This window comes from Anguilla rostrata, chromosome 9 (assembly GCF_018555375.3).
Source record: "Anguilla rostrata isolate EN2019 chromosome 9, ASM1855537v3, whole genome shotgun sequence".
Classification (NCBI taxonomy): domain Eukaryota; kingdom Metazoa; phylum Chordata; class Actinopteri; order Anguilliformes; family Anguillidae; genus Anguilla; species Anguilla rostrata.
Window position 1 is genome coordinate 11,083,231 of NC_057941.1, and position 22,878 is coordinate 11,106,108.

At 39.7% G+C, this 22,878-nt stretch overlaps 1 protein-coding gene across 3 annotated transcripts in view; it reads right to left on the bottom strand.

Annotated features, from left to right (window-relative positions):
* The window catches only part of arhgef9a (Cdc42 guanine nucleotide exchange factor (GEF) 9a), an 87,578-nt gene extending 64,960 nt beyond the window's left edge, over nt 1-22,618 (bottom strand). For all 3 annotated transcript variants that reach the window (XM_064350358.1, XM_064350357.1, XM_064350359.1), the window contains exons 1-5: nt 22,160-22,618; nt 15,872-15,919; nt 12,811-14,427; nt 9,430-9,565; nt 7,356-7,462 (exon numbers count right to left, since the gene is read on the bottom strand). In XM_064350358.1, the coding sequence (XP_064206428.1) occupies nt 7,356-7,462; nt 9,430-9,565; nt 12,811-14,361 (1,794 nt within the window). In that variant the 5' untranslated portion in view covers nt 14,362-14,427; nt 15,872-15,919; nt 22,160-22,618. The remainder of the gene's footprint in view (nt 1-7,355; nt 7,463-9,429; nt 9,566-12,810; nt 14,428-15,871; nt 15,920-22,159) is intronic.
* Nucleotides 22,619-22,878: the final 260 nt, after the last annotated feature.

Below are 22,878 nucleotides of genomic sequence, written 5' to 3' on the forward strand. Positions count from 1 at the left end.
ACCTATGGTTTTTTTCTCATCGGGATCCATCTCCAAAGTATTTTTTTGGGGACTCGCACAGTGAGTTTGGCTCAAAAAACTACAGGGCCCATATCAAGTATGGTAATGGTACCAAATGTTTGGTGATTGCAAAGGGTCATAGACTTGGTGCAGTTATTGCATTTAAGGGCTATATAATCAAATACCTTATTACTTTGATTTACTTTTACAGTAAATTCACCCATTAACTTAATTGTGCACACAAAAACAGCTGTTTCTGTAAAATGGTAAAACATGTAAATACCATTAAATAAAAGCTGATTGTTTGTACATTTGTTTCATCAAAAGTTTATCTTTTAATCTGAAATCCAAATGCCATAAGTACATAGCAAAAATAACAAATTCCAGTCTACTGTTACCAAACTTATGGAGGTTTATTTGCACACAAAATGAATATTCGAAAAAAGAGCCAAACATATTAGATACATTTAATACCCTCTTCTGCTGCTTTGAGAGGTTGTTGGCTCAGATCAGTGGGTGGATGAAAAGTGTCTTCCACAAGGAAGCACAGGACGAGGCAGGGAGACCCCTGTTGACTTCTGGAAAGCATAGTTCCAAAGATCTTAAATGCCATGTTTCAGTACTTTCCTAGTGCATCTTTGAAGGTGACATTCACTGGGCCGGTCCAAATGGGTTTTGCTGCTACTCTGATCTTTTCTACACTGAAGTAGAACACAGACCACAACACACAAACGTTTTCTGCTAAGTATCAAACATGAATAATTCAGTAAGGCTTAGCAGGAGATTTGAAGGGGGCTGAAAGAATGATCTAGAAGCACGGTGCATTGAAGCACTAATCTAAGTTAAAAAAGTGTGCATTTTTCAAAACACAAAATAACTACTGACCTATAATTCAATTACACAGCATATTCAATTATACACTACATTATAAAGTGTTGAAAGGAAGTCAGGAGATTAGAGCTCAAATGCACCACACCTTTAAAAAACTATACAGATAAAACATTGATACAATAACGCATAAGAAGACTATAATCCAAATTTGCAGTAAAAGCAGTCTTTTGAAATCTACAATTAGTTATCATTTCACTTTGCAATAAAATGAGAAAGATAAATAGGATGTCCACATTAGTGAAAGCAATAATTTAATGTACCTCTACTAACCAAGAACAAAAGCCATCATGCACTCAAGTCAACAGTAGGTACTTGTGCTGCTACGTGCTTTTAGCTAGGCCTACTTCTGATGAAAGTTCTGAAAAAAATAGTGAATCCTTTCACATTTTTCCAAATAATTTTGAGTCAGCAGCCAGCAAGATACAGCATGCTAATACAGTGTGCTCCACAATATAGCTAGCCAGAGCAAAATATTTTGTTGTTCTGTTAGAGCATTAATGCGCTAATGCACTAACAAAACAACAAAATATGTTGCTCTGACTAGCTATATCGGCTTAATAACATTGTATTGCAGACTGTTGGAATCCTGTCTCTTTCAAACATACAGCAATAGCTGCATTCATACCATTGACAGTATATAAATGGACAATGGGATGCCACTCTTTTCAATGGGTGAGATGAGAGACAGATCATATCACTTCCTAATCAGCCTCTCGTGCGATGGATACTGGGAATGCACAAGACTGCTCACGCGCCAAGCCTCCAGTTTGTGATGCAAAAATATGTACTCCTTGAATTAGCTGCACCGCAGAATTAGTTAGATCACAGCATCGAGGTGAGAAGGCAAATTTATCATGATTCACAAATCATTATAGACTTTGACATATGAAATTAGTCCTCATATTTTCAAAATAACCCGCTTGTAGTCTAGATGATAGTTTAAAGATTACAACTGTCGTTGTTGTAAACATGCAGATTTGCCATCACACTGCTGTCGCATTCCCGATTTGATGCTTGTAACTCGTTTGTCTGTCTTGTGTTACCTTGCGTTTTATGTTAGAAGACATTTACAAAAGACATTTAAATCTCAGTGGGGTTTTCCTGGTTAAATAAAGGTTAAATATTTTGAAAAAGATGGAACTGCAGTAGTTAACAGTATGTAAACAGCAAAGATAGAGATCTTACATTCATTACAAAGGTATCTTCTGTGTTCTACATAGCACGCATATTTAATTAACAATTCCTTAGCTAGTAATCTAGCTAACTAGCAAACAATACAGCAAAAGCTCATGAACAGTGTCAGTAACCTTGCCACAGATAAATCGCATTATTACAGGAACTGTAAGTAGATTATGAGGTAACTCTTGTACTGTGTATTAACCAATGAAACAAACAATACGAAATGCCTCCACGATAAATGTAGAGGGTAATTTTATTCTGAAATGATCAGACTACTAATTAATTAGCCTACATTAACCAAAACTAGACAATGATAATAACAGCACATGGTCACCACATAAACAACTGTATTAAATTAAAATGTATAACTTGCTTCTCCCGGAAAGACAATAATCATTATACAGGTGTGTAAAAATAACTTAAACGATATAGCCATAATAGGCCAGCAAACACAACATAGGCTAACATTAACACACGCTTCCTCTTCTCTCCTTCTTCTATTAGTCACATGCTTTTCAGATGCAGGGCCCAAAGAAGAAAAGGGCCAGGTCCAGAAACGTCCCAAACACTTTTTAGAATAACAAATTCAGGTAAACAAGCAAGGGCTGGGCAGAAGTAGGCTAACCGTAGACACAGATTGCCAATGCATTATAGCAATAACTGAGCATGATATTTTAAAGGTGAAAATCCTGCATATTATGCTATTACAATTTACTTAAAGATGCAGTTCTTTCCAATGACCATGCAATTCAGAGCTACAGTCTGTATTTAATATACAACAATTTCAAATGTAGTAACCATTTTTGAATCCAGCAGTATAAGTAATAATAAGTACAAATGCAGCATAATTGTCTTTATTTTACATTTGTTTTGTGAATCATTCTAATTATAAAATTATAATTCTAATGAATTTTAGTATGAAAAAATTATGAAAATAATATAATTGATTATATATACAATTATTATATTATACCCATCAGAGCTCTAAATTAAAGCATGCATCTTTTTTAGAAAATGTTTCCAAAAATGATATTCGACCAGGCTGTCATTAAATATTGAATGCCTCTAAACATCACCAGCTCACAGGAGAACTTCCAAGATACGTGCCAAGGTATTTCAAGTTTTGCAACAACAACATGTGCCCCCCTGAGGAAAATAACCGGTCGACAATAGGACAGGCAGAGCTGCTGCAATCAGGGACAGGAACCGAAGAGGAATGCGAACGGTTTTAGACCGCAACAAACAAAGCGAGACCGTTCTAGTGAAGGCGACCGGGTTGAATTTCAACACGCAAAAAAAAAAAATCAGCAACCGAGACTGCAGATTCGTGTTTGTGTCACGACAATTCCCCAGGGCAGGAGACAAAAATATAACAAGCTCCGCTTGGATTGCAAGACAGAGGAATCATCACAGCAGAACACAAAAGCGCAGCCTTACCGATGGCCTCTTAGACACACAATGAAGGAGCATCCTGAATCACAGCCTGTGGTGGACAGTTGGGCGCTCAACAGATCTGGGTGGGGGGAAAAAAAGAGCTCGGCGCTGGTATTCTCCCTCAAATAATCCCGGCTTTGGACATCACGCGGTGTTCCCAAACCTGCGCGCAAAACGCATCCTGCTGCCTGATTCGGGGATCTATAACTGCGCACGTTCGGAGGTAGGCGCTAACATCTGCGCAGTGACTTATTAAATTCACATGCTTGATCAGAGAGGCAGGGGTTTTTCCAATCCCGATTTCCAGCCTCTGTTCCATATCGGTGTCTGTGTCTCGCTGACTCATCTCTTAATAAGTCCAGTTACCTATTAAAATGCATGTAGAAACAAGCCATGTGCATCCCTGTGTAATTATTTTGCCGATAACTAAAAATAGGAAAGTGTATTTTATCAGGATTCGGGAGATTCCGGTTTTCTTTTTCCTTTCACATCTGAGGAATCTGCTCACACTCTCACATCATTTTTAAGAATAAATGATCTAAATAGCGGCGGGGCTTTGGTGTTTTTGCTCCCATGGTACAGAAGGAGCTCTCGGGGGAGACCTGTGAGGAGCCAGTGAGCGCAGTGGAAATCCAGTGAAATCAAAGACGAGGCATACTGCAGCACCAGGAAGCTAATCCACTGCGGTACTAAATCTACATACTTCCACAGCCTTTGCAATTTGGGCACTGTGCGGCAGTGACCCATCTCTGGTCCTTCACCGTATCCTCATAAATTCTGGGGGACCGATTCTCCATTTCTATTTCTCAGGCTTGGTAATCGTTCAAAAACTGCCTAGATTGTAAAAGCAGACAAGCACACAAAATGCTGTCTCTCTGATAATCAGGTTGAATTAAGTGTTATCATTCCTCCTAGCGTGAAGTATGAGAATTTCAGTGGTGCATTTGCTTCTCTCCCAGTGGACTAATGCAGTGCACCAATATCTCCAATCTCTCAATAGGTTTGTACTGGAGCAAGGTATATGTTTACTGTGTCGGAGAACTGCGTGGCCGCGGATATCTGCAAGCCGTGAAATTAAAAGCAATAAAAACCCAAGACACACGGACACACAGCAGCTTCTTAATATAAAATGACAACAGAAATGTTTTTGATGATTGAAATTCTAGTCTCTTACATACAGGACAGAATAAAGTAGTTTCAGGACTTTCATTGTAGGTTTTATATGATTTATTTAATTCCTTATAGAACTATTTAATTTAGTCCTATGTGTTACATTTGAGCTGGGGTACAAGTTGGGGAATTTCTTGTCTGTTTTTATTTTATTTATATATATATATATATATATATATATATATTTCTTTTAAAGATCCGTGGATCTACAGTACACTACCCCTGTGGACAATACAGTTTCCCACTTACTCATATTTGTGTAAAGTTCAAATTAAGGAAGTGCAATTGCTAAGCCTGAAGTGTTTTTTCAAACGTTGCAGAGGTGACCTTGAAACATAAAGCAAAAACAAACCGCAGGAGCTAGACAGGACCCGGCATCAGATGTCTTTAAAACAGGAAGCACAGTACTGCCAACCCTAACACTAACCTGAACATTTGTATGATAAACAGCTTCACAATGAAAATAAATGCCTGACAAGGATGAAAAGAATTTCTACATGGAAACACTGGTGTAACGTCTAAGGAGAACATTTTTATTTTCCTACTGAGCAGCTCAAAGCCCTTATAAACCAGTCATGCTATGAAATATCGGTGTAAACATAACTCACTGTCTGCTAACACCTGATTCTACTAATCAACTGGCAGAGTTTTTGCTATGTGAAATAAACAATTTATTTATTAATTGAAAAATGTTGTATGAAAAGTTCTACATAAATAAAGTTGTTTTCAGTAGACTGAAACAGTGGATAAACATTGAAAAGTACTGTACTGATCTCTCCAGGACTGGGACATCTTTAATCCCTGAGAAGGACTGAGAGCTATCTGTGCTTGAGAAGCTACAACATTTCCCTCAGTGACCTGACATTTTAGCTGAGGAACTGAGAACAAGGAAGCAAACTACATTTGCTAGATCTCTCGTGTAACTAACATTTAGATTTTAACAAACGTGAAACAAAACACATTTCTCACGAGGAGAAGTATTTTCCGTGATACATAAAATTTCTGTACCATTTTACATTTTAACAGATTATTAGTAAAAATAACATTACATTTGATGTTTTAGCATTTAACACAAGCTCTTATCAACACTTGCACAGCTTACATTCTTGAACACATAATCCATTTATACAGTTGGATATTTACTGAAACAATTCAGGTTAAGTACCTTGCTCAAGGGTACAATAGCGGTGCTGCACCTGGGAATAGAACCTGCAACCTCTGTAATTTGTAAGAACAGCTCCTTAACCATTATGCTAAAATTCAGCACCTACTGCTCTTAACTGAAGAGGTCTCGAAACCAACACTGCTAATGAAATGCATTCTGATTCACCTCATTTCCAACCATTTTTTATATGAATTGAGTTTGCTTACTAAGTGGGGAGAGAGGAATGGTGTTTTTTCTTCGGAGTTTGCCAGAAGGCTGTGTATTCTAAAGTTCAGAAGAACATACCACATTGTACACATCTTGGAACTCTCAAAATCCAGAGACTGAGGAAATATTAGCTTTTCTTGGGGAAAAAAAGTTATTGCTATTCTCTGCTGCATTATGAATCAGTTGTGTCACGCGCACGCAGACACTGGACTCCGCGAATGCCTCTTCTGCCAAGTTTACTTTCCAATCATGACAAGTGTTTGGGCACCAGACACTAAGATTGTACTCCTGTCTGCCATAGAGAGCACAGGCCTGGAAGTGGTGGCTGTTTCACAGAGCGTCACACTGCGCTACACAGTCCATGTGACGAGGCTAAATGTGGGTGCCGTCAGCGGAGAGATGAAGCGAGAAATCTAACACCCTTCCCTAATATCACACCCCTTCCAAAAGAACCAAATAAACACACATCAAAAAAGATCACTTCATCTATCTGTCAAAGAACCTAAGCATTTACAGTTTAATTCCTTGGGTCAACCACCAGGTCATAGTCAGTATGTGTCAGGTTGAATCTTGCGAAAGATGTATAAGAAGTGCTAGCAAATGTGCTAGCATATCCTTTCTTTTCAGATGCTAAGGTGAATTTTACAAACAACGCAATATTGAAGATGGTTAAAAAAAATTGTAAACCACTCAATAGAAAAACCCAGCTAAACCCAGTGGATATAAACCAGCCCAGACATCTTAGACATAGCATTCCAGCTGGCCAGTTCCTTAGATTTAGGTGAAACTGCAGCAGCACATTTTCCAAACTGAAAGCAAGGTCAGGAGAAATGTCTGAGGGATTCACAGATAGCATTTTGATGACTGACTGCTACAGCCTTTTCGTTCAGCTAGTCTCGCCCCTGAGGTTTTTCAGGTGAAAGGTTCCTTCATATTTTAAGCTCCCTTCAGTCATGCAACTTCAAAAACAACATGCTTGAGAAACAGCGAAATGCAAATTAATTTCCTTTTACATGTGCCTTCACATTATGTATGCTTAGGACAAACTAAAAGTCAAACAGCCTCTAGTCTAATTTTCTAATCCAAATGACTTCAAAAACCTATTCATATAGGAAGAGAGCACAGGTTTGCAGATGTTAAACCACCCCGCAGTCTTTCCTTTCCACACAAAGTAACCCACAAATGTAAAATTTGGTTAAATTTGATTTAAAAAACACTTTAAATCATTTAAATAATTTGCTTTGAAAACAAGCATACAGCGGTCATTCTGAGCATGTGCAGGAGGGAGGAAAGGCCTGGAAACACTCACGATGTTGATGTGCAGCTCTTCAGACGCAGGTCTCATTAGTCTTCTCCCACTGGCGCTCGCGCGGCTGTCACGAAGCCGAACCACGTCTGACCGGAGAGGGGCCTCAGCTGGGGAAGTAATGGGCAAACCGAATCACACACCTGGGCACCTGCAGACCTCGGTGGCCTGTATTACACGCCACGATTTCAAGGGACACATAACAATTTCCTTCACATTTCGCTCACAAAGCTTAGCTAATATATTCCACTCGAGCAGTTTAACATGAACTTCCCATGTTAATTCATTTATGTGCTTTGCATAATAGACACTCATAATTATTACGTATAAGATTTAGCTTATCCGGTGCAGAGGGGACTAATAAACTCCTGGTATATTTGCTCATGGTAAACTCACGGTATATATGCCACTGTAAGTCTGCATTTATCACTTCATTAAAAGGACTACCAGCTCATACCATGCTGATGGTTCAGTGAGCTGTGATGTAAGCACAGCTTCTACAAAGCTGGTTCGGGCCAGCTCCCGACGCTTGCATCTTACCTCTGGTTATTACACGCTGTTGCCTCAGCATGTTGACTACACTTTATTCAGCCTCTGCCTGTGAGAAACTCTGTACGTGTAACTGTTCTCGTTTGGAGAATCCGTGAGCCTGACTCTGTAGGTGTGCGTGTGTGAGAGTAAGGGTGTGTATCTGTGTGTGTGGGTGTGTGTCCACGTGCATGTGCGAGTGTGTGTCTCTCTGTATGTGTTCATGAAAAGACATACAAAGCCTCATAATGTTGGCAAAAAGGCAATGTTTTTTTGATTTGGCTCTGTAGTCCAACATTTTAGATTTGCAATCAAACAATTCACATATGGTTAAAGTACAGATACTCAGCTTTTATTAAAGGGTATTTTTCAACATTTAGGTTTCACCACATATAAATTACACCACTTTTTATATACAGTCCCTCCATTTCAAGACACCATAATGATTGAGACCTATATCATGTAAATGAAAGTAGTCTTGTTTAGTACTTCGTCAGATATCCTTCGCATGCAATGACTGCTGGAAGTCCACGACCCACAGACATGCCCATCTTCTCTGGTGATGCTCTGCCAGGCCTGCGACGCAGCCATCTTCAGCTTCTGCTGGGATGCTAGATGCTTTATGTTTTCTCCGCAGCATATGGAATTCATGTTCAGTTGGATTCAGAACGGGTGTCTGACATGGCCTGTCAAGAATTTTCCTGTTTTTTTACTTTGAAAAACTCCTTCGTTGCTTTAGCAGTATGTTTGGGATCATTGTCTTGCTGTATGATGAAACGCCATCCAGGAAGTTTGGAGGCATTTCCTTACTGGAGCACATAAAATGTTTCGGTACACTTTAAAATTATTTTTGCTGCTGCTATCAGCAGTTACATCACCCGTGAAGAAAGTAATCCAGTACCTGTGGCAGCCATACATGCCCAAACCATTTCACAGATAAGGTGGTACGCTTTGGATCTTGGTGTCTAAGCTTTGCTCTTTGCCATCACTCTGATACAAGTGAATACTGGTTTCATCTGTCCACAAAACCTCTCTAAACTCTGCAGGCTCTTTTAGGTACTGCTTAGTAAACTGTAACTTTGCAATCCACGCACTGCCACATCCATGCCTGCTTCCTGAAGACTGTTTCTGATCTCTCAAACAGGTGTTCGGCAGGTTTTTTCTATTATGGTGAGAATTCTCTAGGCCTCAACTGTGGAGGTCTTCCTTGGCCTACCAGGCCCTTTGCGATTACTGAGCTCACCAGTGCTCTCTTTCTTCTTAATGGTGTTCCAAACAGTTGATTTTGGTAAGCATAAGGTTTAGCCACCGCTGGACCGAATGCCACAATAGCCTTTAATAAAAGCTGAGAAACTTTACTTTAACCGCATGTGAATTGTTTGATTACAAATCTAAAATTGTGGAGCCAAATCAAGAAAAACAAAAATGTCCTTGTCTCAAACAATATGGAGGGCACTGTATGTGTATACATGTGTGCATGTCAGTATATGCATGTTTGCTCATGTGCCTGCGTGCACGTATGTATGCGTGTGCTCGTGTGCGCATGTACCCGTCAGCAAGCGTCTCCAGCTTGTGTGGTCCGCTCCAGAGGGGCTGATCTGGGGCAGCGGGAGGGAACAGCAGCGCTGGAGAGCAGCTTTCAAAAGAGGGTCCCGTGGGGAGACGTCCGGGGGGCGGGAGAGAGGCTAAAAGAATCACCACATGAAATTACAATTTATCCTTTATCAAAATAACAGCCGTGTGGATGGGTACTTTCCCCACCATATTACACTAATGCAGAGCATGAGCATGATGCAAATGCAGAAGTACTTTTCTATAGCCTACTACATGAACTGATCCTTGTCTTATGCATTAAATACGTAAAAATAACAACTAATTATTGCCTCAGAGAAATAGACCCAATGTACACTGTCTGGATACAGTAGTGTTCATAAGAACCTTTGCGGTAGCTGTGTTCATGTATATAAGGTGTAAGACAAAAATATCATTAATATTTTCTCATAAATCCTAAAAATCCTGTCTTCCTAAAACATTTTCATATTTACACTCAAAATAAGGTTTGTGAGTTCCTTCTGTATGTAAAAGATTAATGAATTTCCCCAAAGGCAACAGTGTTATTGTCATGTCAAGGTCATTTTCCAAATGCAAATGCAAAGATATTTATGTGTTGCAGTCACATGACACATTTTTTTCAAACATCCAATGCACAAGGACAAAATTTTCCACAGCAATCCGATTTTATCAGGTGCAACGTCCGAACTACCAGCATATAGCAGAACATTCACAAACAACAAGGTTTAAAGACGAGATAAGAATTAAAAATTGCCCTGAAGTGTAATACATGCCACCCCTCTTGCACATCTTATCTTAGAACAGACACAGTTGGTGTCTGTCTCGCCATTGAAATCAGACACTACAGATTATTGATTCTTTGCCAGGCAACGCTATGCTTGTGTGATAATATGAGTCAGCGGCGGCAGTTCAGTTTAAGACAATCTTGTGGGAGAGCACTCACAGGGTGCGACTGCAATAAGCAGAATGAGAGACACAAAAACTTCCTCACAACACCAATACTGCATCAACACTGCCACATTACCATAACGTCACAACAACAACATCACCATGTCATCTGCATCTACAAGAAGTGGAATGTACCATGGTATTTAAAACAATCAGCATTTTTATTTCTGGTTTATTATTACACTTGTTATTTTAAAGCACATTATTAAAAGCCTTAACAGTACCAAAGCAATACGCCACATAACAATATGTTTAATGTAGAGTACACATAGCTAAATAAATGGTGGATATTGTCTCATTTGTGGGTCATTCATAAATATCTTAAAGGACTGGATCAGTGGTTCTCATACTTGGTCCTGGGGGACCACTGTGTATAGGCTAATGGTTTTCATTACAACCTCAACAATTTCAGAAGCTGTTCATTTTTCTTAATTAGGTGCTTTTCATGTTTTAGAGCTGGGGTCCCCAGTCTCATCCAGAAAGGGCCAGTGTGGGTGCACATACCTGAATCTACCAATCAATGCTTAGCAAAGACTCGAGATGTTGATTAGTAGAATCGGGTGCGTGCACCCACACAAATTAACAGCTTGAGTAAAGCGTGGGAGGCACTGGCTGCAGTGAGCGCATGGAACTGCAGCACTTCCAGTGACCACACGGCAGCAGAATGAGGCAGGCAGCCTGACCTCGCGGGCAGCAGATGCAAATGATTCGTCCCTGGAGACAGAACCTCCAGCAAGGGCAGACTGAAGCATCCACGGAGCCCTTTCGGCCGTGACTTGGCTCGCGTGCCGGGGCCTGGCATTTCCATGACGGCAAGTCGTCGTCGTCATGTTAGTCAGTTGAGGCGAAGGTGCCATGGGCCCAGCATCACAGCACAGACTAAGGCTGGGTTTCAGCTGGACCTTTAAAATCAATGGCTGTCACCCATACCCTTATGTATATATATGGACAGAAACCATTCCGTGCTTTTATTTGCTGTTAGTGACACCGACTGATGATATACACATATAGGCCTGTTCACGTAGAACAAAGGCTCTACACTGTCTTCATTTGTGTGTGAAGATTGTGCAAATGATTAAAAATGCAAATTAGTTTCCGGCTTGATGTTAACATCCTTTAATTTACAGTTCAAGCTGTCCCGCTGTCCTGTACGTTACAACCGATTGTGTAGCGCAAATGCAGGGCCGTGTGTTCCTAAATTAAACCTGACAAGGTGCATTCTGCCAGAACTCAGCTGGCTGAACATGGTTAACATCTTTTATGAGGAACATCTAGGTCATTTCACCATCCCTGAACAGTTGGTCTATTAATTATGGCAATCTATGTAACAAACGAGTGTAGGGCTGATTGGCTGACAACGCTGAATAGACAAGATGGGCGCCCTTCGTGTAAGTTTTAGTGTACGATGAATGCAAATTTGGGCAAACCAGATATTGGTCATTCACTATAGCTTAGGGAGGCAGTTACATACATATATCTTATTTCGGATTAATTTCTTTTGGCTGCTCAGAAGATTTTCTCAGGAAATTTCAGTTTTTCAGGATTCTTTCTGTATTTATTCCAAGACTTGGAATACTACTACATGATTCAAACAATAACCCTAGTACTAACAAACTATCTGTACCAGTCAATGTGTCAGAAAATGCATTCAAATCTGTACCACTTCCATTAAAAAAATTCCTTTTACAATGCAATACCTGTGCATTTTCGATATTCGGACACATGGACACACCTGCAGGCTAAAATTAATGGTTTGTTTTACAGTTGCAGTAAACAGACTATATCTCTGAAGTCCTGAAGAAACCTTGTATATCTAACATTCTGGATTACCCAATGTCATCTGGACACCAGGGTATTACGCTACAGATAACAGTTTGGCAATGAAAGCAATAAATGGCAATGCCTGCACAATGACGATAAAGCATGTTTCTTAAGAAATCAATATAATATTACAGAAATTAATTTTCCAATACCCCTTAGCCAATCTAATAAGCAAGTTTTGGAATAGCATGTCCCCGCCGTTTAAAAAATAATTAATTCTAAAAGGTACTGCCTGCCATGTATGATGGCATTGTTTAATTGGTGTGTCTTTGTTAGAAAAGGGGTAGGTCAAGCTAGTAACACGGAGTCTGGAAGCAGTGTTAGCAAGCATTGTCAGCGCAACTGTTCTGATCAATGAATTGTGGTTGTGCTTCAGAGCTATAGAATGCACAGTAGCTCTGAAGCACAATAATTAGCCTATTTCTCTGTAAAGGCAGATTGTGGAGAAATGTGAATCGTTCATAGTCTTTATTATCAAGACACACACCCCTAGAAGTAATCTTATTCCAGTCTTGAAAGTATTGCAGTACTTTCTGGTGTTCTGAAAAGAAAAAAATGATTAGCCTACTTAGATTAAATATTGTCTTACCTTCAGTGCCGTCTCAAAACTATGAGAATTTGTGTCTTTTTGCAATTGAGTTGCTTCAATTTCCACACTTCTTTTCCCACCATCATCTTGTTTCTGCTCAGAGGAAACTGAGCCAGAGTCCACGTCATTTCCTAAATCACACACTTCCTCAGGAGGGCAAATATCCTCCTGAGTTCCTATCTCTTGAAAACCTCTGCTCTCTGAGTTTTCATGCCCAATGTCATTCTCTATGGAGGCCACAGAATCGTGAGGTGAAAATGTTGAAAATTCTGTTCCAGTAGATGGACACCTGTTAAGTTCACCATTGGGGCTGGGTGGTTCTGGACAAGATTTCCATGATTTCAGAACTACACGAGGAGAGCTGACTCCCATTAGACTGGTGGGTGAAAGAGCCTCACACAAGCCTGAATCTGAGGACACCAGAGACAGTGGGATGGGAGACCCGGTTTTGCCTGCGTTCTCGGAGTTTAAAGATATGCTGTGAGCAAAAACACCCGACCTCTCAGATCTAGGAGAGCCCAAAGGAGAATGCTCTCCTTCGGGTGGGGAGAAAGACCGGGAGGAGTTTCTCCACTTTCTGGCTGTTTCGGCCACGTTGCTGAAAAATCGAAAAATGCCTCCAAAATGGCCGCCTTTATTATCCGTGACAGTTGGTTTCGAAGTGGGGGTATAATCTTTGACACATTCAAAGTCAGCAGAGGCACAGTCTGAGTCAATTGTTTTGTCAAATGTGTGAAAATCTGAGTCGGAACTCTTCTCCAAATTTTGGGAACTTCCTTTTCCCATAAATGAGATTTTTCTTAGGTAACTCCACATGTCCGCCCCTTTGGACTTTCTCCCACTGTGCGGGGTCTTTGGACAGTCCCTGAGGTAGTGTTCCTCATGTCCACTCAAGTTATTACAGTTTGAAAAGTTGGAGTGGTCCTTCTGTGTGTATGACAAGCTTTCCTGCGATTTGCAGCCATTTTGTTTGCTTGACAAGTCTCTGGGCACATTGTCCAAGGTACTTATAGAATCTATTTCCTCAAAGGTGTAGTCAAAATCTTTGGTGCATCCAGCATAAGAATGCCTCTTCACTCTGTTCTTGAGCAGGTTTTGTTGCATGTAAATGTGGGCAGATTCAACCCTGCAGAAAGGCTCTTCCTCAGGACCCTCCTCAAGGGAATTGCTTGGCTTAGCACCGGAGAGTTTTGCCAGTTTCCCTTTGAAGACAGAAGGGGACTTCAACTTCTTAAGAGACCTCACTTTGCCCATAAAGGATAGTTTCGGCACAGAGGCCTCGCCTGGCAGAATCAAAGAATGTGGCCGTCTCTCGCACCCAGAAGGCGGTTTCCTCCTGTTGAGGATTCTCCAGATTCCCGTTTTCTTTGACCGTCGGGTGAAGTCCACCTTCTCCCTGGGGAGACGCAGGCCGGGGCCGCCCCCTTCCACAGGGTCCGGGATCCGCATGATCCTGGTCTCCTTCTCCACCTCAGAGGATGCATCGAACACTCTGTTCGCAAAGCCATTGGCATCTTTGAGGTCGGAGATCATGCTGTTCATGTCATCCATCCTCTCATCTTGGACTGTCAGTCAGTTACTTTGACCAGCACCATGGTTTTCCATTCGCCAGATAATCTGCAAGTAAAATAAGAATCATTCATTTTCTCCAATTTTTTATGAACACCTAGAGAGAATTATCCCCATATAGGCTAATCAGTTTGTAATTTAGCAAAGTAACAGTTTGCTAATTAAACCATTTCTAATTAAACACGAGGTGTTTTATTATCTTGGCTATATCCTAAGCTAAGCTGCCCATACAATACCCAAGGACATTCAGCATTCAAAAACAAATTCATCAGGGTGTGGGTAAAACACAAATCTCTGCTTGCTGGTATGTGGATAGCATACCATTTTGCCCACAAAAAGGTACCGTTTTCATGTTGCACTGCTGTTCGGTTTTATTGGTGCTTACATTTTGCTAGCTAGCTGAAGAAAAATATATGATAATGGTTGTTATGAATTTGCTTTGTGAATGAACAGGATATTAAAAAGAATTAATTTTGAATTTATAAATGATATGATCATAACGTATCAAGTTCACGATACAATATTCTCACAGTTCGATACTCCATTTAAAAAATATTTGGAATGAACGAATGATATATTTTATATATTTTATAATATATATATCTGTGACAAGCCTACCACCGTGCGAGCAAAATGAGTAATGAAACCTATTAGCCTAAATAAAATCAATGTTGTTCACATGACCCGAATTTAATTTTTTGAAATCTCAGTCACATGATAATTTAAATTTTCAATATACGATGCAGGGCCAAGAATCATTTCATCATTTTTTTGTATTGCGAAATTCCATACAGTATTTTTCTACACTCATGCACACACACTTTCTTCTACTTTGGAATGCCAAATCATACACAGCCTGCTCGTGCTGAAATCTAGACAAACACATACTCTCCTCTGATGCACATGATGCCACCAGCTGCTTCTTTTCACACTGTAGCCCACAAGCCAAGCTCACTCGAACATGAGTAGAAGGAAGACACTTCATATGCAGCTTTTTTTAATTTTCTTATAAATCTATAATAGGTTTACAAAGAGGTTGCAACGATCCTACATTATTAATTCCCAACCGCTTTCTTACTGTTAATGTCACTCCAGCAAAGCTGTTGTCGGATGTGCTTTTTGGAATCTAGTCCAAACGCACACAGGTACCCAGTATGCAGATTAGATAGCGGTGTCTCACCCAATAAGCATTTTTTATTGTGTACAATTATTAGGAGGGACAAGTTTAACTGTTTCCAATATTGGGGGTGACATGTCCCCCCTATCCCCTTGCTTCCTACGCCTCTGACAGTGCCTCTCTCCAGTCACACGTCACATAGCCTACATTAAAATATATTCACAGGGGTATTGTTGATATCTTACAACTTTTACTTTCATATCAGATGTAGACAGAGAAACAGGAAGACAAGAAAGCACAACAGGCTTGTTTAATAGCACACATTCTGCCTCAGAGGTGGAATTCCATTCTGACAGCTAAGAAATGGTCACATACCACATCAGCTTGGATGGCCTTGAGTCCACAGGCAAGGATTTGCACCAGCTGGAACAAAAAGCAAAGCACTCCGTCATAAATACAAACAGGGCCACTCACAAATTTCTAAAGAATTTCTACCTACTTCAGTTATTTAAGTTGTGGGGATCATTAATGGTCCAGTTATGAATTTGAACAACTTTGTTTAGATGTTTAAAATTCATGTGCGATGTCCAGCAATAATTAAATTTCCAGGAAAATGTCTTCATTTATAGTGAAATCCATACAGGGTTTAACTAAGTTTTGTCGTAAATTGTCTCCAATTGTTTTCATTTACAATGTTCAGCATTAAGATTTCCAACTTTATGCAGCATGTTTTGCTATGATGAACTGTCCTGACCTCTATAACTGCCAGGCTCAGAGAGATCTAAGGCCGTAAAAATGCCAGCTATACGCAAGACAGACAGCAGCAGCCTCCTGCCCCCTGGACTAGCAGGTTCAGTGTAGCCTGTCTTCCAGCAACTGCCTCACAATCCCAACAAAAGATCAGTGTGTGAATATCTGTAAGAGATCACCAAGACAATCTTTAATGTAGTTATTCAATCATCTACTTCAGCCACTTTTCAGCAGACGAGGATGGCAGGCAATAGTCTTTAGTTCCTCCATGTCTGTATTTGTTTTATTGCTGGCAAATTTCTTGACTTCCTGTACTTTATCATGTGCTGACCCTCCCATCCGCTGTGGAGAACAAGCAATGCCGAACCCTTGGACAGAAAAAAATATATGCCTGATAGAATGATCAATGGGAATCAGAGCTGATCCATGTGTAATTACTGTGGGGAAAGGCTTGCTTATGCAGTGGAACTACACTCCCATGGGACCACACCGTCAGCTAAAGCTGCAGGGCAGTGTAGAGGTGAAAGAGGGAATGGTCACATTACAGCCTACATGCTAAAATAATGCACCTGGAAACCCCTGAAAGTAAGCAGTGTATGAACATCCATCCCTATAGACAGCCAAACTGACTCTGTTTTTATTCTTAGCAGATTTTGTGAACAGTAATTAAAAACAAATCCTGATGGTTGGTGAGAATTTAGAAATTAAATTATACAAGAGATTTCTTGCAGTGGATTCTTTGGACAGAAGAGGGGGTTGCAGTATAATATGGTTAGTGTCCTGAGCTTGTACCCTAGAGGTTGCAGTATGATTCCCAGACAATGCAGTAAAAACTCATAAGTCATAACTTTTTTCATTAAATAAATGAAATAACAAATGTTTTGTGTTTACTCAGGTTCCCTTTGGCTAATATTGAATTTTGTCTAAAGATCTGAAACATTCAGTGTGCAATAACAGAGTAAATCAGGAAGGGGGCAAATACTTTTTCATAGCACTGTATGTTTTGGGGATTGGGGTAAACTGGTCCCGTTTACCCGACACTGACATAATCTTGGCAGTTGGTCAGTTGTTAGTTTTAGACCCTGATTACTCAGATTAATAGGGCTGGATTTAGCTAGCTATAGCTCAGTGCAGGGCTGTGCCAGTAATCAATTAACCGAGTAACCATGGCAACATATCTCTATGACGGTATAAACGACGTCATTGTTGGTTTAAAAAAATGAATTGAATTTAATTAGCCTATTTTGTGCATACCATAGCAAGACACTAGTATAGCTATTGTACTATCCCCATCGTTACACACGAGAACTTTCAAACATGCTGGGTTGTAGCACATTTATTGTAAGTTCATGATATTCTCATCAAGTAGAAATGCAGCTGATTAAAGCCATTTATTTAAGGCTGCTGCTCTGTTTACTTCTGTAGTTTTACTTTTGTAGGTTTTAGTTTTATTAATTAGCCTACCTGTACGGAAAGTATGCACAACACTGTTGCTTATACTGATTGGAATGGTGAGTAGCCTAATCTATGTGCAACTAAAGAGTAATGAACGTGTGCAACACCTTGTGTTAAAATTATCCAAATGCAAATTGACGCAAGTGAAGCAAGCAAGTTTCATCCCCAGGCCGGTTTGACCGTTTACTGCGGTCTTACTACTGTTTGTTATAATATTTGGTTAAATTTCTTTCACATCCAGATATCAAAAAATTCAAAAGTCTAAGAAAAAATCCAATCTCTCCGACTGCCCCAGGCTCTGAAATCAGCCACTCCAAATTTCACGGCACCTGAATCTTAACAACCAATCAGGACAGCTCTCTGTCCTGCCTGTCAAACCTGTTGCATGCTCACGGTGCTTCTAGGGCAGACAAGGCAGGCAGGACTACACAGATAATAGCAGAGCAGAGGTAACGTAACTGAAGAGATAATTACTGCCAAAGCTAAACCTCCAAATGACGCAAAACTCCATTACTACCTTGTTATCTGACATTTAAAGGCTTCAAAGCTACATTTTGCACTGCAATTGACATTGAGACATACAGATCATGGAAGCCAAGACAAAGTAGTCGCTACGGTCTCGGGAGTGCTAGGTCGTCATCTTCAGTTTAAAACCTTTAAAACTATATTTTACATGGAATTCGACAACGTACAGGTCATGAAAGCAAACACACACTGGAGCTGGCTAAAGTTAGGCAGCATCAAAACGATACAAAACTCCAGTGCTGTCATCTTAGGTTTAAAAGCCAATAGGCTATATTGCTCTAAAATAGAATAAATAAATAAATAAATAAACAGTCAAAAATGAACATTTTTGCCATATGGCAACCACCTAGCAAACACCTATAAACACCCTGGCAACCACCTAGTAACACCTTAGCAACCATCAAGTAAGACCCCAATAGCCATGTGGTATACCTTAGCAACCACCTAGTACACTCTAGCAACCACATGGCAATACACTAACAACATCCAAATAGGCCTACATAATAGAAACTATACTGCAATGATAGCACAACAAGCAATTCATACTCCTTAAACATAGCAAGAAAACTCCTTTTCTAGTTAACAAAAAATTACTTTGTTGTTGGTCACAATACTCATCTGGAAAATATCTAAGTCAACATAGTGAAAATGAACAAAAGCAGTAGCGATAGTGAGATGTTTACTGTGGCAGCAGTACTGCCAATAAAAGCAAGGCTTCATAAGAGCCAAATATCCAGTCCTTGGAGACGGCCACGGGTGCTTCAGCACCCAATACACAGAGCATAAACACAGCCATCGTTTATCAGTTTCACCCGTCTTTTCCCTGCTTTGCCATGCTCACCGAAGAGTTGATGTCACCATCGATTCAGGATGAGACTGCTTGTATACTGTGAGCTTTTTAATTAATTACCAAAATGATTTTTTTTAAATGTAGGCTATGTTGTCGTCAGTGCAAACACCACCACCACCCACGTGCACCCCTCACCCCCCTGTCCAAACCACCACCCACTAATAAAAATGTTCTAGGGGAAACACTGTGCTTGGTACTCTGTTCTGTGCTGTTCACTAACCTAATGATGCAATGATAGACACAGATTCTGCTGTATACTTTTCTCCATGTGTGAAGCAGCTCTTATGCACCAAGGTAAAAATATTCTCTTTCTAAGACTAACTGACCTGCAAATCTCCACTGTAAAAGCCACAATACCACATGTCTGTATACCAAATATGAAATTAGTTCACATTACCTATATTTGCAGCTTTTATGAGTTTATCAACAACTTGATGAGTAATCTAAGGCTTCTTTTTTTACATACATTGCATTGAAATGAAAATGTTATCCAACAGTTCTTTCCTCTAACTGTCCCAGTAAGCCTAACATTGCATCCAGCAATGTGCAGCACCAACAGAAATGTTTATATTACTGACTTGTTTATTTAAAACTGGCTGCTGGTGAGAATTACAGATGCTCCAGGCAGAATTAAGCTTACACCCACCAAAAAATATGGAGGATTGATGTCCATAGTAAACACAAACTAATGTTCATTGCACATATATGGGAAATGACACTGAAACAAAAAACTGCAGAGAATATAAAGAGTAGACATGGGGGTGTTGGGGGTGTGCCATTTGCAGTGGAGAACTCATGGTCTTATGTTACATTAAACACATTTGGCAAACAAGTTAGCTACTGACGTCTGTAGCTTGCTGCCAACTCTGCTGCTGATTCATGGAAACAGTCTTCAATAAAATCCATATTCGACAAGTACAGTTGAGGCCAAAAGTTTACATACACGAAGGCTAAAGATATTCAAACTCAGTTTTTCACAACTCCGCACATTTCATGTTACCATACATTTCTTTTGGCAAGTCAATTAGGGCATCTACTGTACTTTGTTCACATCAGAGGTAATTTTTAAACAATCGATTAGAGACAGATTTAGCCTATTTCTGGCAATAGTCTGGTGCATTGTCTTACATGGCTAGAGAAGACCTTTAAACCCCCTGAAGACTGAGCTTACAGCTTCACAAAGAGCCTGCAATATTCTAGAGCAGTGTGTGAAGCAAGAACTATTCCAAAAATGCTCTCTCTGGCGGTAAGGGTGTATGACCTGCAAATCCAGCACCGCTAGTGAATATCAGTCCTTCTGTCTCAGTCTGGTACATGCTTATTAATAATCCCTGTGACATTTATTACCCTGGAAATATGTACACAGGAGCATGGGCATGAACCAGCCTAATTACACAAGATTTTGGAATGATAAAATTCATCAACATCCTGACAATGAATGAGGAGAGCACTATAACCAGAGCAATATTCATCGCAAGCCTTAGCAAAAGACCCACTGCCCACTATTTCTAACTCAGCCATGTGTTGAAATGTCACATTTTTCAAACTAAACTACAAAAACAGTCTTATTTTAAAAGAAATTACAAAATGCTACACCGTAACGCATTTCTGATTCAACACTGTTATTCTGAATGAAAACCAATAGGCAACACTGAATTGTACAAATCTTAAATTACAATTCTGCACTGATTGTAAGCAATATTATGAGGAACAGGGTTCAGAGTTTATATTATGCTTCCAAGCTACCAACAAACGAATAAATAAATGTAAAAACCTTCAGCACTTTTTGTTGATTTTGTCAATGCTGTCAAAATCTGAGATACGTATAATATGTACGTTCAGAATTAGTATTCCAAACCAGGTAGGGCCTACAAGCACACAAAATGCACTTACGTTGTTGTAAATAACTACTTAGCAGACAGATACTCGAAATAAACAACGACGTACAAGTGTACATAATAGCCTCACTTCCTGGAGGTAAAAAGCCATGTATGACATCACCAAGCCCAGGTTCACACCCATAGCGGAGTCACAATTAATACGCTACCCTTTATTAACTGCCTACTAAACTTGCAATTATCAGACAGTTTCAGCTCATATAGCTGTAAGTCGTTGTGTATTATCAAAATACATCCAAAACGTTCTCACGATTCGAAAGTTTACAGAAGTCTGAGTTGACTATCTTCATCTGAGAGGCAAACTACCATAATATCCTATGAGTAAACTACCATCTTTGATTCAAATATCACAAATCATACACTACAGTACGTTCAACATGCCAGTCTGAGAAAGTCAAAAGGATGCAGTCAGGCTGTGGTAAATTTAACGGTCTATTACTTTTTTTTTCTTCTTTTTTTTTGCGTGACCCGCCCATACACAAACTCCACACCTTTCAAAACAGTACCGTTATGTGTGCTCAACCACTTAAAGATTCATGATTTTGTTTCGTCTGCTAACAACAAGTGAAACGAGGGCCTCCCTGAGCAACACTAGGAACGTAGTATAAATCGTATATTTAGGTAATAGACTATGCCTATCACTTCATTGAAAAACTCGACGATGTGGAGTAGACTAGTGTGAAAATGTATTCCACACAACATATCCGGCAAACCAATATGACGGGTTTTCCTTTCAGAAAAAAATACTAACATGTCTAGCTCAATTATATTTTCTACATTAGATAGTGTGGACTCTGTGTAAATGTAGTGCAGTTGACTTTGGTTTAGCCACTTACGAAAAGGCAAAATGTGGTATTGGGAAGATACTCGCTGACAAACTTGTGGACTTGTGCTGTCACTGGGACGGCTGCTTTCACAAACAACGTTGATTTAATTTCACCTATAGACTAGCCTACTTACATAACAGCCGCGTAAAAAACGAATACATTCTTCAGCACGATAACGCAAAAATACACGTTTCTGTCTAGTGTTGTAATCGTATACCAGCTGCCTAATAGCTAATGTTGAACAGTACTGTAACGGCCAGACAGGCAAACACGCGGCGCAAACACTCGCTTACTACCTTACTTAAATATTCAGCTTTAGCTTGCAACTAAAACTAAACAGCTTGCACTGTAAACTCACCTTACTTTTCTTTGGTAGTTAAGCGATTCCCTAAAAACAAGTTCCAAAACGGTCAGCTAATTACGACGTCTCCAATACACGTAAAGCAGAAAGAAGTATCATAGTATTCAAGTGCCATTCTTTACACACCATTTTTAGTAATGTTCCACTTTGTCCACAAACAAAATGTTTTTTCATACTTTGTACATCCAATTTGAATCTGAAACTCTACAGTGCGAAAAATGGTGCCTTCCTAAATTATCGGCAGCCATCCAAAGCCAGGAGCAAGATTTTTTTTCTGTTGTAGACTACTTCGGCAGTGAATTGTGCCAGACTCCTTCACTAACTAGCTCGGGCATATGCTGACTCACTCACGCACGCACGCACGCCCGAATCAATAGAGTTTACACAGTTCGATTGTTTTTGACCCACGGTTTAAGTACCGCTCTGAAACAACAACACCCAGTCTACCGTGGTCGGTCGTTATTTATGTCGCCCCTGTAAGAAAAAACGTAAGCATACAATTTAGTTTAGTTTTTAGACTTCTGATCATGACTGAAAAAAGGAGAATTTAGATTTAATCTGTACTACATTAAATATTACTATTATTTGATGCTTTATATTTCAAACAAACTGCAATACTCATGAATAATTTACAATGAGGATTGTTATTCTTTGTTAGAAAGCTCAGTTAGATGCTTTATGTAGTTTACTGTACATCTGAAAACATTTTTTTTTTT